The sequence below is a fragment of the Salminus brasiliensis genome, chromosome 4 (genome assembly GCF_030463535.1).
Source record: "Salminus brasiliensis chromosome 4, fSalBra1.hap2, whole genome shotgun sequence".
In the NCBI taxonomy this organism is placed as follows: domain Eukaryota; kingdom Metazoa; phylum Chordata; class Actinopteri; order Characiformes; family Bryconidae; genus Salminus; species Salminus brasiliensis.
The window spans coordinates 36,678,104-36,694,023 of record NC_132881.1 but is presented as its reverse complement, the minus strand read 5'-3'; the positions used below and the strand labels follow the sequence as shown (position 1 = coordinate 36,694,023).

Below are 15,920 nucleotides of genomic sequence, written 5' to 3'. Positions count from 1 at the left end.
TTCAGTAGATTAAAAAAGGAGACTTTTAATGAACTTGAAATTAAATTGAAATGGAAATGAGTTTGTAATCTTCTGATATTTTGACTTCGGAGAGTTTAAATTCAGATCTGTAAATTTTTACCTGAGAAAGCACCGATCATCTAACAGGTCTAACACAGATCATCTCTACATCCTCAACCAGCTGTTATAGACTTGCTGCTGACATCAGTCTGGAACTGGAGTTTAACTGGATTAGGCTGATACTGAGGGACCAGGATGAGGGTTAGGATTAGGTGTTGGGTTCAGGTTAAGATTATGGCCAGGAAGATGGTTGGGATCAGGTTTTGGATTGAGGTTAAGGTTAGGATTAGGGCCAGGGTAAGGGTTATGTTTAGGGTTGAGTTTAAGGTTAGGATTAGGGCCAGGATGAGGTTTAGGATCAGGTTTTGGGTTTATGTAGGGTTAGGATTAGGCCTATAGTGATTAGGATTAGGTTTTGGGTTGGGGTTATGGTTAGAATTAGGGGTAGGATAATGGTAAGAATCAGGTTTTGGGTTGAGGCTAAAGTGAGGGTTAGGGCCAAGACGATGGTTAGGATCAGGTTTTGAGTTGAGATTAAGGTAAGGGTTAAAATTATGATGAGGGTTAGGATTAGAGTTTGGGTTGATGTAGGATAAGGATTAGGGCCAGGATGTATGTTATGATTAGGTTTGGGGTTGAGGTTATGGTTAGAATTAGGGCCAGGGTTTAGGTTAGGTTCTGGGTTGAGCTCAAGTTTATAATTAGAGCCAGAGTCAAGGTTAGGTTTAAAAGAGAGTGACATATTAAGTCTACTTGCTGTAACGGATCAACAATAAATCTACTTAATGTCAGTAATGCATTAACAGAACATCTTCAGGATATTTACCTCAGTGTTTTCAGATGCTTCTCTGCTGCTACTGCACTAATATGCTGTATATGTGTTACTGAGTTTATTAATTATCTAAAAAGAACAACTCAAAATAGTGTCTTACCCATAACTCTTTGGAGGAATGAGTGGACATCTTCTTTCATCTGTCTTAAATCATTTATGTTAGCAATTCATCACATTTCACCACAAGTCCTGCACCAGTTTTAGCTGAGATCATGAAGACCAGTAAACATGCAATTCACAAACTTGTGTACAATCCAAAATCAGCCATATGGGGGGAAAAATAACAATAGATGTAATTCTTGTTGAGCTATCTGAAGTGTGTTGGTCTTGCCTTTTGTAGTGCAAAAAGAGGAATACAAAAAGAGATAAATGAACTGAATTTGTTCTTGTCCTTCAGTGTTGTGCACCTGATAATAGAAATGGAAAGTTTAGGGGTGCGCATCATTTTAATGGCAAAATCAACTTATTGCTTCATAAAGGATACTGAGATAGCGGAGGACATGCTGACTGCTACAGCTGTGAATACTGAATTACAGTTCCCGAATGAAGTGGAATGCTCCTGTTATTACAGAAAGGTACGGAAATGACAGAAGCCCCCTTCACATTCTGAATGTGAATGAAAGTTGAGTGTGGAGAGCGAGGGTCTTGCACTGCTACATGGGGCACACTTTGTTCTCAGGTATGGGCAGCTGGGCGTATGAGCTACAATCACTCTGCTGCTCGTCAGACTTTTGCAGGGTGCTTCTCGCAATGGGAATCCTGGCAGCTATGGCCGACATCTCTCCCGTGTTGCTCTCTCCGGTCATGCCTGCACGATCTGTGGTCTGGTTCACCTCCACCATGGTGCTGTCACTGCAGCTAAGCAGCAGCATGAGGCATTTCCTGAACTGTAGAGGGAAAAAAGGAGGAATGGCAAAAATGTGTGATTTTATTGAGCTTATGAGCGATGCTAAGGCTACATGATAAGACAGCATGCCAAGTTTATATATTTATTATTTTCACCTAATAATATGTTTAGACTTTGACAAAATATCAGCATAATGTTGCTTTTGTATTGTCCAAGGTCGACCCCTAAAGCAACATTTTGTAGTAACGGTATCTTAAAATATTTGTAAATAAATAAAAAATTAAATAAAAAAAGTATTTAAACAGCTTCACAATCATTTAGATGCTCAATTGACTTACTAATAGTAATACTGGAATTTGCACAGCTGTACAGATGTTAATTTTCTGTAAATGTTTATATAATTATATCTGTACATAAAAGTTTTTTGTTTGCATTTATTTTACAGCTCTTTATTACTTTAATACTGATTCCGATTCGAAATGCCGGCTACTGCACTAGCTAATGTATCTTTGGTGGAGCTGCATTGCATCTCTTGTAAGAACTGTGACGCTGCATATTTGTATAAAATCCTGTAATATTTTTATTATCTCATAGTACATAACATACAATACCCTATGCTGCTTTCACTTCCGATGCTGGTTCTGTATCTCTCAGCTTGTCAACAAATGCCTATTTATAGCTGCCCATATGGGGGAGCACAAATTGCAATATGAATTTATAGCAGTGGTGTAAAAGTGAATTACACTCCACAATTGCAGGACAAGCCCAGGAGCAAAAATGTTTTTTGTGGTTCTGATAAAATATGTGATTGTAACACTATTGTTCAGATTGAGTTTTTGAATGGATTTTACAGCCATAACTTCAGCACCTTCAGCAGACTGTACTGGACAGTGCTTGTGGGGGACCTATGAATAAATCAAGCAGAAGTAAACTGACAAATGCAACAGCAAAGTGGAAAACTGGACTTTACCTCAGTAGCCTCCCCCATAGCAAGAATACATAAGATGTATGAACAAGAATGCGAGAGACGACACACAGCTAAAAAGGAGCTAGAACCATTGACACTGTCACAGCAAATGATAGTATGGTATAAATTGTATATAGAAACAGTTGTTCAATGCAAACCGATTCTGGGGGTTTTCCACATTTCCAGTGTATTAAATGTCTACTGCATCTAATAAGTCATAAGCTGATCCACATGCACAGGTTATCAGTGCATGCAGAGATCTTAAAGATTTGTAGATGTTTGTAGATTCACGATTTAAGTATATATTGTATACATTTGATTAATTCAGTTAAAGAAATACATTTTAAGGTTACTTTTTTCCAAACAGTCTGTGAATACAAACCGTGTCCTTTTAGTGCAAGTACAAGTTGCGATCCTAGGCCCTGAATATAGAGCATAGTCCCTGAAGCAATATGTATCAAATCTGTGGAAACTGGAACTTTAGCCCCTAGTGTATGAGAAATCTACTTTATTATTTATTTTGCCTATATTTAAGCATGCACACACTAGAACACACTAAACTGTATCAGAGTGAAAGTAAAAAGAATAACCAACAATTCTGTCCTACTGTCATCCTTAGCCCTGGATTTACTGTTCATTTATTTTCTTTTTTACTGTAGAATTCAGACATGTGTCATTGACTGACCAGTGGTGGGGGAAAGGGGACGCAGTGTTAATTGTTACCTACTTAACAGCAGAGCCAAAGGTCTGTTCAGGAATTAATCAATTAGAATGAGGTAATTAAAGCAACATAATCATTAATTGTTTCCACATTACCAAACCTATTACACAGCTGACCTTCAGTTATCGTTAGCCTTGCGTTGCGTGCAGACCTAGATCTGCTACAGCTTCCAAAGTGAAGACAAAAATCAAAGCCACTTTTCATTACTTTAGCTTCAATGTCAGGTCAGCAACTATGCAAAGAGATAAATAACAGTACTTTGTACTGCTGCATTATGAAAAAAAAACTAAAAAGTATATTCAAAATAACCATTGAAGTAATGATGCAAGTTAAAAATATATATATTAAAAATAAAACTGCAAATGCAACCAGGCAGAAGCACAACTTTCTATTTTTATTTCATTTTCTCTGTTATTTATCATTTATTTATATCAATCATTATTATAATAAGTATTATTGTTATTATTTTTTAATTAATATTATTAGTAGTAGTAGTCAGAGGAGTAGTAGTATAGTAGTATAGGTTTACCTCCCTTAAGCCCTATTCAGATGGGATTATTTTTACTTGGGTAGGTGGAGCATTGTAATTATTAATTTCTCAGGGTTTTTAGTATCGTCCAAATGTGCCTTGTCAATATTTTATACGTGCTGCGTGCTCCAGCATCAGTAAAGATTCCAGCACCTTTTACCTTCTGTAAAACAGGCCATTAAATAACTGCAGGTTATATGAATCACATTTGAATCGACATGTGGGTAAATATACAGTCATATCCTGTGGAAAAGGTGTTTTGTGCGGCTTTTCTCAGTTATGGAGGCTCTCAGGGAGGCATTTAAGTTTCAACGTGCATGGCACACTTAAACATGAGTTTCAGCCATAAGTTAGAAGCAGCCCCAGCATTACATAGAAAACTGGCTCATAGGCCTGAATGTGCAGTTTACGAAATGTCTTTCTCTCCCTTCTTCCACTTTGCTGGTTTACTTTCAGCTACGTTTAAACCTTTGGGCTTAGCTGAAACCTTCCACCCATTTTACGTCAATTTCTCTTTTATAATACTGTCATTATAGTGGTGTAGCGAAAGTCCCTAAATGCCTTGGTATCAGTAAAAGTGACAGAATACCTGTCTGTCTGTGGGAAGCTGGACAAAAATAATATAGACAGAGAAACAGACAAAGGAATGAGGAAAAGACTGACAAGAAAAGTGAGAGAAAAACTAAGGACATTTATCTGGATGGCACGATAGTCAGTCTTGTACAGAAACGAATGAATTTCCTTCACTCACAAAGAGACACATTTGCTCTATAGAACTGCATGTATACTGCATATTCTGCACATATGGTTTCAAAACCACAACAAGATTTGTAAAGTTGCTGATATCTAAAAAGGTTGAGTGAAAATGTGAATAAAAGTAATGTATTAGGCTTTATTTGTCATACTCCTGAGATGAGTAAAACAGTGCTGGCGTGTCTTTTGTAGAACCACTGTTCAAAATGACAGAACACATCAGGCAGAAATGTGCTAAGCCTACTCAAGTTTGAGTAAATGTTACTGTAAGGATGAAAGATCAAGGGCTAATATCCAGAACAGTATCCTTGATGTTAATGTAACCGAATCAGTGTGAAGTCTAGGCCAAAAACTGTTCCAGGCGCAAATGTAGGCCTGACCTGTTACCAATCCTGTTCTAAAAAATAAAGGAATGCTTGTTAGGATACACTGAACTAAACTGTAATAAGCCGGAACAAAGCACCAGCTCTAGCTGAGGATAATTATTCTGGCTTGGCTCTGTCTTCAGCACTGTGTCACAGTTCAGCACTACTGGGGGCCAACAGCAATGGAGAACATACATCATCCATTATGCTTGTATGCTGGATGAGGGGAACAGAAGGTGAAAATGAATAAAAGATAATAAACAAAGTCAAAGTTAAAAGAGGACATGCAAAACATGGAAGTCTCATCAGTACAGGTAGGGGTTCAAGGCAAGCCAAGTACTTTCCCCCCTGGTGGCGCCTACGTCAGTGGCAGTCTGTCTGTGTCCTGTCAGCTCTAGCAGTAACGGCAGTGTGGTGGAACTCATGGTTATGATGAATACAAAGCATGGTCAGAAATTATTTATGCACAGTGCTTAAACCCAAAGCAGCTTTATGTAGACCACATGTGTGGCCTGTATTGCTAGTTCTTTAGCATACCTACTAAACGTACCTTCACTTCAGCTTTGTTGGCACACCTTGAAGTTAGACACCAAAGCTCATCACTTTGCACACTCTGTATAAGTCACCCTGTGGCTCTTCAGCAGTGGTTGGTTTCTAACCACAGGACCACTGTTGGCTGGATATTTTTGGTTGGCAGACTATTCTCAACCTAGCAGTGACATTGAGATGTTTAAAAACTCTGGAAACACTGCTGCGCCTGATCTACTCATACTAGTGCAACACACATATCCCAGCTGGAACGCCAGACATGCTACAGTGCCCCTGAAGCATAGAAAATTTAAAGCCTTGCTCAAGCAAACCTGGGTTTTGAACCCTGTGAACAATAACCAAGCTTTCGTACCCGTGAGCCACAACTGCTCCTTTTGGATAAGTTCTGGATAACTTAGCAAACATCCTTGACAGTAAACAGTACGCATGGGAAATGATGTTAAAATGCTAAGCTAGCTCAAATCAGCAAGTAATTATGCTAAAGATGAGCGGTGGACAGTGGGCAGCCTTCATTGCGGCCCCTAACGAGCAGAGTGGATTAAGGGCCTTGCTCAAGTGCCCAACAGTGTAAGCTTAGCAAACTTGGGTATCGAATTTGATGACAACCCTGTCATCAAAAACCCAGCGCTCTAACCACTGAGCCACACAGCCAAGAGAGCCAGGGTCAGAGCACAGGGTCAGCCATGTTACGGCACCCCTGGAGGACCAACAGACCAACATTGTTATTAATAACCTAGTGCTGTAACCGCTGAACGACCACATGAACATGAAAAAGAAATGCATAAATAAATAAAGAACGGAAAATAATGAATAAATAAATCTGTCTGCCTGGGTTCCTTCAGAATGTGATTTTATGCAAACATGCTTTCTCTCAGAATGCTGTCAGATGGTCAAATGGTAAATTTTGTTGAAAGTGGAAATAACTGAACAAATCCTCTACATGTTAAACATAAATGTATAAAACAATATATGCATATTTTTGATACAATACCTGTAACATAATTTATTTAATGTGCCATTTCTATAGTAAAATATGCATGTGAAACCAGGTTAATATGCTAAGGTAGCTCAAACCAACCAGTGGCTATGCTTAAAATGTTAGTTTAAAAAGTGGAGTGGTCGGCAGTAACAGTAGAAACTGCACAAACCCGGGTCTCGCATTCACATCCCTGTCATCAAACACCAAAAACCAACCAGCCGAAAGAGCCAGGATCACCCAATGCTACAGAACCCCTGTTACCCACCACATTTAATTAGTGAAATTAACTACGGTAACAGTATGTGTAATCATGTATCTAGAGTGGTCACATTTAGTATGAGAGAATGCAGAAAGTAATAAAATAATAAAGAAAGAAATAAAGAACCCCCCCCAACAGAACAATACACATGCTGGTCATTACATCTGTCATGTTCAGCATGTTTTTTCTAAAGAAGAACAATGCTCTACAAGGGACTCTAAACTTTCAAGGACCCAGATTTAGAACTCATAGTGTGACTTAACACCCTCATAAAAGTTAACAGCCAGATGATAGTGACCTTAATAGTCACTAAGTCATTCCTGTCAAACTAAAGGAATGGTTCAATAATTCATAACCTTGACGCTTGCAGGTTGTTCTTCAAAGGTGTTGAGTTTTGTACCAATAGGAAAGAGAAGAATATAAGACTTGAATGAATACAAGCATAAATCATGAATGCTAATAAAAGTACACATAGATCCTCTGTACTGTATAACCTTATTGGAACCGTGTAATCAGGAAGGGGGGATTTCCTCCAGTCCGAGCCAAAACGTCTGCCTTTTTTCAAGGACGTTTCTGGATATTTTTATCCCTTGATGTGATCTCAGAGTTTATAAATACATTAACCCATTTATCAGCGGGAACCCTTAACTGGGGCAGTCTTAACCACATGAAGCTTTCCTATTGCAGCCCAAGGTCTATTTGCAGTTGGAACCAGTGTTAAGATTTAAGTAAAGCCCTAGACCAAGGCATGTCATTAACACTTTTTAACACTTATTTAACAGTTTGTTTACAGTGTATTCATAAACTTGCCATCTTTTTGAATTATATCAAGGTGCACATCACAGCAAGCAAATAACAGCATTATCTCCAGATAACATTGAGCTAGTTTGTATCATATTGATTTTCAATTTTGTATCCATTGGTTGTTTTGGTTGAGCTTGACCTTACAGAGTTTCACAGAAAACACAGGTTTATGTGGCTGTGCTACATGCAGATGTCTGTCTCAGCACAATAAAGAACCGTACACTAGACAGCGGTGTGATAGATCAGAGTGAAGTAAATGCGGGACTCTGAAGCTACTATTATACTATTATACAATGGTTATTGTGCATAGCTCTGCTGTGTTTTCAAATCAGGAAAGGTTTAGTGTGAGATCACTATGAAATGTTTGACATCTGCCTTACCTGTTTATTCATAAAGACATAGATGATAGGGTTGTAGACTGCAGCAGTTTTGGCAAAGAACGCAGGAACAGCAGCCAGTCTGGGGTCTAGGTAGATGGTGGGATGTGCAGTAACAACAACGGAGAAAACTGCGTATGGGGTCCAGGCCACCATGAAGGCCACAATCATCACCACCACCATACGAGACACCTGCCGCTCTGGCTTCCTCGCGTTCCCCAACCTGCCATGGGTGTTGGACACCTGCACAGAGATACTGCTATGTGTGTCCCGACTGCATAATATGAGAAACAGGCTTTAATTTATTTTGAATTTAAGCATGACCACAAACTCATGGCGGTATAAAGACACTCTAAAACTGCTATTAACTTCTATCATTATGATCTGCAAACACTGTTATCATGAAAGTGGTAAACTGCAGTATATCACTGTTGCATTAGCGCTTCTTAGCCTTGGCTCAGATGGAGTGCAGTACATCACTGTGCTATTATGCACTTTCCTATTTTTTAGATAAGTAGTACCACGTGTTATGCTTAGGTAATGGCTCTGACGGTGCCAATGTCTTCAGCAGACAGCCTGTGTTGAAAGTTATCCCAACCCACCAGACCAACCTTCCTTAGCTTCCTCAGTAGTTTGCTGTAGCAGACGATGATGACTCCCAGAGGCAGAATGAAACAGGTGATAAAAAAAGTGATGATGAAGGTGTGATCATGAGTGTCTCCAGAGTACCTGTTGAAGGACCAAATCAGTCTTAAAGACAGGTAAACAAGAGTTATTGTTACAAATTTTAATTCATACAAAGGGGTTCTTTGGGTCAGTACCATAGAAGAACCAATTTTGGGTCCCTGGCATTCTTATTATTATTCAATAACTACACTGAATGCAAGTTATTAAGTTTAAGGAGTGAGGAGTGAAAGGTTCTGTAGAGACCTTTAGAGGCTCTTGTACATGAGTAAAGTTTTTTTCTACAGCTGTACTACAAGTAAATGTGCATTTCATACATATCATGATTACTTATGGCCTGATATCAAGTAAACGGGCTACAGCTAGCCTTTAACTGTATTAAGTGTCGTAGGTTTATGGTTACACAGCTGCCAAATAAATGTGTACTCAAGTGGTAGAGAGAGTGTGCAGGTGTGCATGAGGGTACTTTAGCCCTAAAACAAGGTCAGGTTAGCTATAGGGATAAGGGCAAGATAACTTTGGAAGTAACAGAATGAAACATTACAAGACTGGCGCTAAGTCCAGGCCTTTTTTTGGATTTATAAATATGCAACATTAAATTGAAATTTAATTATTAATCTACAAAAACAATTCAAAATGACAATTAAATGTAAATGCTGCAATGTTTATGTATGCTAAATGGAGACTAATTTGAGCCAGAAACTGAAGTGGAACAGTGTGACTGAGAGCCTGTTTACACCTGGCATTAACGTGTTTTTGGTGATCGGATTACATTCGGATTTCCTCTGGCTGTATAAAACACCCCTAAGACACATTGTGATCGGATTATGATCCACATTCAGAGGTGGTCAGAGACAGAGCTCATCCACATTTAACAAAAGTTTAAACGAAATGCTTTTCCTGTGACCAGATTCCATCAGGCAAGCTTGGATCTTGACTTGTCTCTCCCTTTTGCTCTATATTCCTCGCTCACCCTCTATGTCCCGGTAGAAATGTGGCAGGATAACAGAGCCATCTACTCTTCCACCAAGTTGTAGAACCCCCACCGTTACTCTACACTGTTCACAGTCTCCCAGAGCATGAAAGCTCTGATGAGAAACTGTTGTTTACAGAAAATGGAAATGATGTACACGTTGATGTGCTTTTTAATGTAGGAAAGTGAAATCTCATCTGGTCAATCTGGGAACACATAATTCAGTCAAAGCATATCCAGATACTGAATACAAATGCAATAATATGGGGCTGAAGCAGAAGTCATTCACCACAGTATGAACCTCTTATTTCTATATTCACTCCATATATTTATCTTTGCACTCTGAATGACATAAAAGCATCATTTTAATACCTTATAATAGATTGAGCAGTGAAACCTTGGCCATGGTACCTTCCAATGTATACTACTGACATTTTTTATCTATTCTTTTGTCATCTGTCCATCGTCCTCTTTAATTGAACTAGTTTTGTTATTCACATTCTGTTGTATAGCTTCAGATACCTGGTATGCTGTCCCCTTGACCACATCACAGTCGCCAACTTCACCTGATCTTTCCCATTTTAGGGCCTGCCTGCATGCAGTCTGGTGGAAAGTAGCTCACAAACACACGTCTATGTATTCCACTGAGTAAATATATGTTTTTTCCTATTGCATATTGCATATTTTTACTTATTTATTAACTGATTTACCGGAATATCATGGTGCTTAAATTCAAATGAATGTGTTTGTATACTGTTGGTTTTATCCAGTTTCTGTAACTTTAACCCACATGTTGAAATGGTGACTTCGCCTCTAAATTTGGCATGGCACTGCTGTTTTCCTAGCCCATAGCATGACTTTTGTAGAATTGCAAAAAGCAAAAGCAAAAGGTAACTTTTCTCAACAAATCAAAGATGTGTCTCATAGACCATTTGAAAGAGGATGTCAGCCTTGGACTACGTCCAAATTTGAAGACATCAAAGAGAGACAGAGGTGAGGCAATAGAGGAGTTAGGGCTACGAGTAAGGAAAACAGTCTGTGTGCTGTGACCCAAAGCTCCAAGAGATGGAGGGAAATTCCACAAGGACAACTTGTTTAATATGACCGTGGCATCTAGGACAGAGGCTTTCAAACAGATGTCAAAAACCCAGCTCTGTAAATCCTGACTACTGGATGTTATCCAGGGAGCATTTGTCTGTTACTATCACATTGTAGACAGAGCCTGGAATTAATTTGTGGACCATTAGTCAGCATGGGTTCTCACAAGATATGTTGAGCTTGTAGTAACATCACACCTCCATCACCAAGTCCTGATGGGATGATATTTTATTATGATTGGAAGTATTGCAAAACTATTGCTATTGCTATTGCTAATTTAAAATTAATTTAAAAATTATTGGAATGGTGTGGGAAGATTTGAATCAATGTAAAAAATATATATATTCCAAGTAATTTTGGAGCATTTCTATTGGTCCGTTCATCAAGAATTCCTCATCAAGTGAAAAATGAGTGAGTAAAGGCATTAGTTACCTCATACTTCATTACAAGTTATGATGGCATTATTCATATGTTGCTTTTCACATGTGAGCAAATTTGTGACATTGACAGGGTTAAGAATTTTAAAAATGCAAGCGTGCAAGCAATGTGTTTCAGCTATCATTATTCATTCCTATTTGAACTGACAAACATTAATAAACCCCAATTAGATGTGTACTGTTAGGGAGAATCAGTAAAAGAGAGCGTCTGAAGAAAACAAATATGAAACAGGCAGAAGATATATCAGCAGAGATGAAGAGTCTCAGGCTGCATTTGTTCTGCTTCTATGTCTTGTTTAATACAGAGGAAGGCAACTGAAAAGTTCTTACCAGTTGGGTTCACAGGTGGTGCCAAGCTTGCTGACTGTGTAGCTGCTCCAGCCCAGTACAGGCGGGATGGTCCAGATGAAAGAGAAGGTCCAGACAAACAGCAGACCCAGTGCCGCATGTTTTCCCCGCAGACGGATGTTTCCGAGAGGGCGGCAAATCACAAAGAAGCGCTCAAATGCAAGGATGGCCAGAGACCACAGAGCCACTATACCTGTGTGAGAGAAAAGTAACAAGGCCTGCCAACTAAGCAAGTCTCTGCAATGAGGAAAATTCTCCCATGAAGGCGTATTCTCCTAGAATCTACAGAACCTCCTGACACATTTTGCAATTTGCTTCCATCATGTTACTCTCAGAGCTTTAATGATAAGAGTGGTGTAAAATGCTTAACTCCGCTTAACTAAAACTATAGATACTGTTTGATTACAATTGAAGCTAAAACTGAAGTTAAATATAAATTGGGACACCTACACATTACACCTACAGGCGTTTTTATGACAGCCCATTCAAAATGCATAGGCATTCATATGGAGTTGGTCCCCCGTTTGCAGCCCTAACAGCAGGTCTGGAACGCTGCAGTTATTGAGTCATCAGAGCGTTGGCGACTTTTATGCACTCTGTGCCTCAGCACTCAGCGACCCCGCTCTGTAACTGTACATGATCTTGTACAAGTTACTGTGGGTTCCTAAAAGCTTCCACCTTTCAATAATACCACTCACAGTCGATCATGGAATAATTAGGAGGGAAGAAATTTCACCAACTGACTTGTAGCAATGATGGCAGTGCTATTACAGTACCACACTGGAATTCAGTGATCTCCTTAGAATTACCCCAAATGTTTGCAAAGGCTACATGGCAAAGAGCTTTATTTTATACACCTGTGGCAATGAGACTGAATTTAATGATTTAGAGGTGTCTCAATCATTTTAATCCACATAGTGTGTAGAGAGAAATTAACTTTGATTATTACAGTAAGTTTTTTTTGACTGTTAACTGGCTGATAACTGACATTACCTTAGCTTTTACAAATCTGTACACAGGTTTAACAATCGTATTTACTGTAAAGACCTAAAAAGAGCTGAAGTTGGGGCAAATGCAAAAACAGTCCAGAACAGATGTCTACACTATTTGTCTGTGCTACTTGAGTGTGGAAGGTGAGAAGTGTGCTCTCATTTAGATGATTTATGCATTAGGCTGGATTTATTTTTAAATATGGTGAATGCATTTTTAAAAAGCCTGTTTAACTTGTAAGTTTATCGCACAATAAAATTTGCATAGCCTAGGTGGCAGGTTTTCTGCTCCAGAATGGCACTCTAATGCTCATGAGGCGACACTAAATAGGCTAGAGTTTACTGAAAGCACTGTTTGTTCAATGCTTGCTTATTGGCAACCTGTTAAATTAAAATATTAACCATTGTTACATTTGTTTACAAAAGAAGCTGCTCAGTAAACCGCATGAATTAAATATTTCTATAATGGAATGAGGCATGCTAGTGGATAAACCTTTTTTTTTGTTGTTGTTTATATATTTTATGTGTGCTTGGAACTTTTTTTTTGGCTCGATACAAAAGGTAGATTTACCACACACATTATTTACTCTAATCTTGTATTCTTGTATGAGTGCATTATTAATATCATGACATGTTGGATAATTGACTTCTGGTGAAATGTAGTGAGTGCTGTGAAATATCTTGAGCAGCCCTAATACATGAACCAGCCAGCAGAACTAGCCAGTGCCCAAATTTAGCACACTTAGAGGTCATCCTTTTTTCCAAATGCAATAATATATAAATATATATAAATATATATATATATATAGTGTGCTAAATTTGGGCACTGGCTTGGGTTCTGCTGGTTTTGATAATTTGATCATTTTCAGTCCACTGGGTGTTCTGCCTGCAGGCATGTTAATCTGCTTGCTAATGATCATTGATCACGCCCTAAGAAGCAGTGAAGGAAACTAAAGAAAGATATCTAAGAAAGGTTGGATTCTGACTATTTCCTGAAGCATTTACTACAGCATAACCCAACGGTTTTAAACCGAGTCTAAAGTTTTGTTTTGCCATGCTGCCTTCAACAAGAGAAAAAAAGTAGTTTTTAAAGTTATTTTCTTATGAAATAGCTAGTGCTCGTGTTTCAACCACACATGTAATATCACCTCAGATTGATTCAGTGCGGTTCAGTGTAGTCCTTAAACTGAATTCTGAAGAAAAGAAAGAGTTTGAGGTATTATTTCAAGCTAAACACATACTATCTCCAGAGATATCGACTGAAATATCTACCCATGTTATGCTGCGCATGCCTCTTTCAACTTTTCACTCTGCCCTATCTCTCTACCAGCTACACATTTATCTCCTACGTTGTCAGGAGACACACTTACAAGATCACACTTTAAAACAAGCTTGTTTGCTTTAGCTCATCCCTGTTGGGAACTGCTGACCTGCTGATGACCGTGATCTAAAGAAACAGTTTTGGATCAGTGTTTATTTTAGATGGTTGGAACACCTGGTTATGTAATGTCAGTGCTATAGCTGACGCCAGATAATAAAGAAAGCCATTTCACATAGAAAGATTGATTACTTCTACTGATGAAATTTAATGGAAAGACTGGACATGGTGTAAGCTGAGCTCTTTTACACACCATCTAGCTGCTTAAATGTGCAGATGTATATGAATGTAGGGAATGTACCACTGTGCTGCCACCTCTGCTCATTCTGCCTCTAGAGCCTTTGATTATAATCATTTTGCTTGGTCGTGTTGGTCATGTTGGCCAACAAGCTTGGTCACACTAGACTATTTTGAGGTTGATCATGCTGGTAGACCAGCTAAACCATCAAACTCAACAGAAAACGTGTCTTATAGTTCCTTATAGTAGTTCTATAAGGAATGCCACAGAAGAAGCACTTTTGGTTCAATAAGGAATCATGTTTGTAAGAGAGATGTTTGAGTGTGCATTTAGAGGTTTATAAATGTAAAGGTACGTCACACTCACACATTCTTGTGGTTCTTCTATGGTTTCCGTCCGTTTTTTTAAGAGATGCTGGTACAGTGCTAACCGAGAGGTTTACCAGCTTGACCAGCTTGAACTACCCAGCCTGGCTTTTTCAGCAGGGTCAGCAGGTAAATCCTGGATAACATGTCTAAGGAACAGACCGGTGAAGTGAACTTTTCAGCAAGGTAAATTCACACTCTACAAATACAAGCACTCTACAAGAACCAAGTGCCTTCTAAGTTTCCTAAGTTTTAAATGCTCTCAAAAATCCTTGAACTTTGCTCTAAATAGTTTGAGAACAATGTTTGAGCTCCAGCCAGCCTCTTTCTTCATACAAAAGATCAAAACGTGCAAAAAACACTGATCCTGGATCAGAAGGGCAAACTCTAAAATATCTCAGCATCACCATCTGGGTTAATGCTCGTCAATTACCTGCACTCTCTGCGCTTTCACTTACATGAGGCTACTTCAATAAACTCTACCTACCGAAAAAAGTGACCACGAAGCCCTCCAGCACGCACGCCCACATCCCCAGGAAGAAGTAGCCTCGGTAATTAGTGACCACGCTAATAGTCCCTCCGACCAGAGACACGAGAAAGTCGGCCAGAGACAGATTCACGATGATGTAATTCAGGGGCTGCCGAAGCTGCTTGAACTTGTAGGTGACGAGCATGACCATGAAGTTCTCGGACAGCGAGAGTGCCGTGACCAGGGACATCCACGCGGCGAGCACTTTGAAGTTCCATGGCGCGATGGTGCGCGAGGGTCCAGCAAACGGGTCTTCTGGCTGAAACACGTCGGCCACCTCTGTGTAGCTGACACCGTTGACCGCCGTGCCAAGTGCATCCATGCTCCAAACGGACACTCAGTTATGGGTGAACTGTTATACAGAAGTACAGTACAGCGTGCAGAACCTTAGAACGCCATGCATGCGCCGTTTGGGTCAACCCAGATCAGTTGAGATGTTCGGTGCATCACTAACAACGCCAGAGTTACTGCCCTGCTCGTATCACGAACTTGTTGGTTCTCTGTAAGCGTCGCAGGTCCACAGCTGCTCCATGTGCATGTACTCCTCAGTTTATGTGAGACCTAGGGGAGGCTGCAAAGTGCAGGCAGTTGCTCCCATTGACTTGTTGAGTCTGTGCTCCGCTCGAGCTGTAGTCGTAGCCGAGGTCGCCAGCGGTTATGTTGACTGTTGCGCGTCTCCCACGGCTTTATATAGGCTGTTAAAGGGCGACCACGCGACAGCGCCCGCATCACTTGTGCCCTCGAGGAACAGCGACGTAGTCATGCTCTCTACTTGTGGCCGGGGCGCGCGGCGAGAACTGCTCGCGGACTGCGTGCGTAACGGGAGCTTGGAGTGCAGG

The 15,920-nt window shown here is 39.7% G+C and overlaps 1 protein-coding gene across 1 annotated transcript; it reads right to left on the bottom strand.

Moving 5' to 3' along the window:
• Window positions 1–1,090: 1,090 nt before the first annotated feature.
• On the bottom strand, window positions 1,091–15,403 carry valopa (vertebrate ancient long opsin a). The gene is made up of 5 exons (XM_072678267.1): window positions 15,040–15,403; window positions 11,565–11,775; window positions 8,654–8,771; window positions 8,046–8,285; window positions 1,091–1,779 (listed from the first exon to the last, which is right to left on the bottom strand). The coding sequence occupies exons 1-5, from the start codon at window positions 15,401–15,403 to the stop codon at window positions 1,546–1,548; spliced, it is 1,167 nt and encodes a 388-aa protein (XP_072534368.1). The 3' UTR covers window positions 1,091–1,545.
• Window positions 15,404–15,920: the final 517 nt, after the last annotated feature.

Coding starts and splice junctions, on each gene's coding strand:
- valopa (XM_072678267.1), bottom strand. CDS start 15,403: ATGGATGCACTTGGCACGGCGGTCAACGGTGTCAGCTACACAGAGGTG. Junction 8,772..11,564: donor ACCACCTGTGAACCCAACTG/GTAAGAACTTTT, acceptor GTCCTTCAACAG/GTACTCTGGAGACACTCATG. Junction 1,780..8,045: donor ATGTCTTTATGAATAAACAG/GTAAGGCAGATG, acceptor TTCCCTCTACAG/TTCAGGAAATGCCTCATGCT.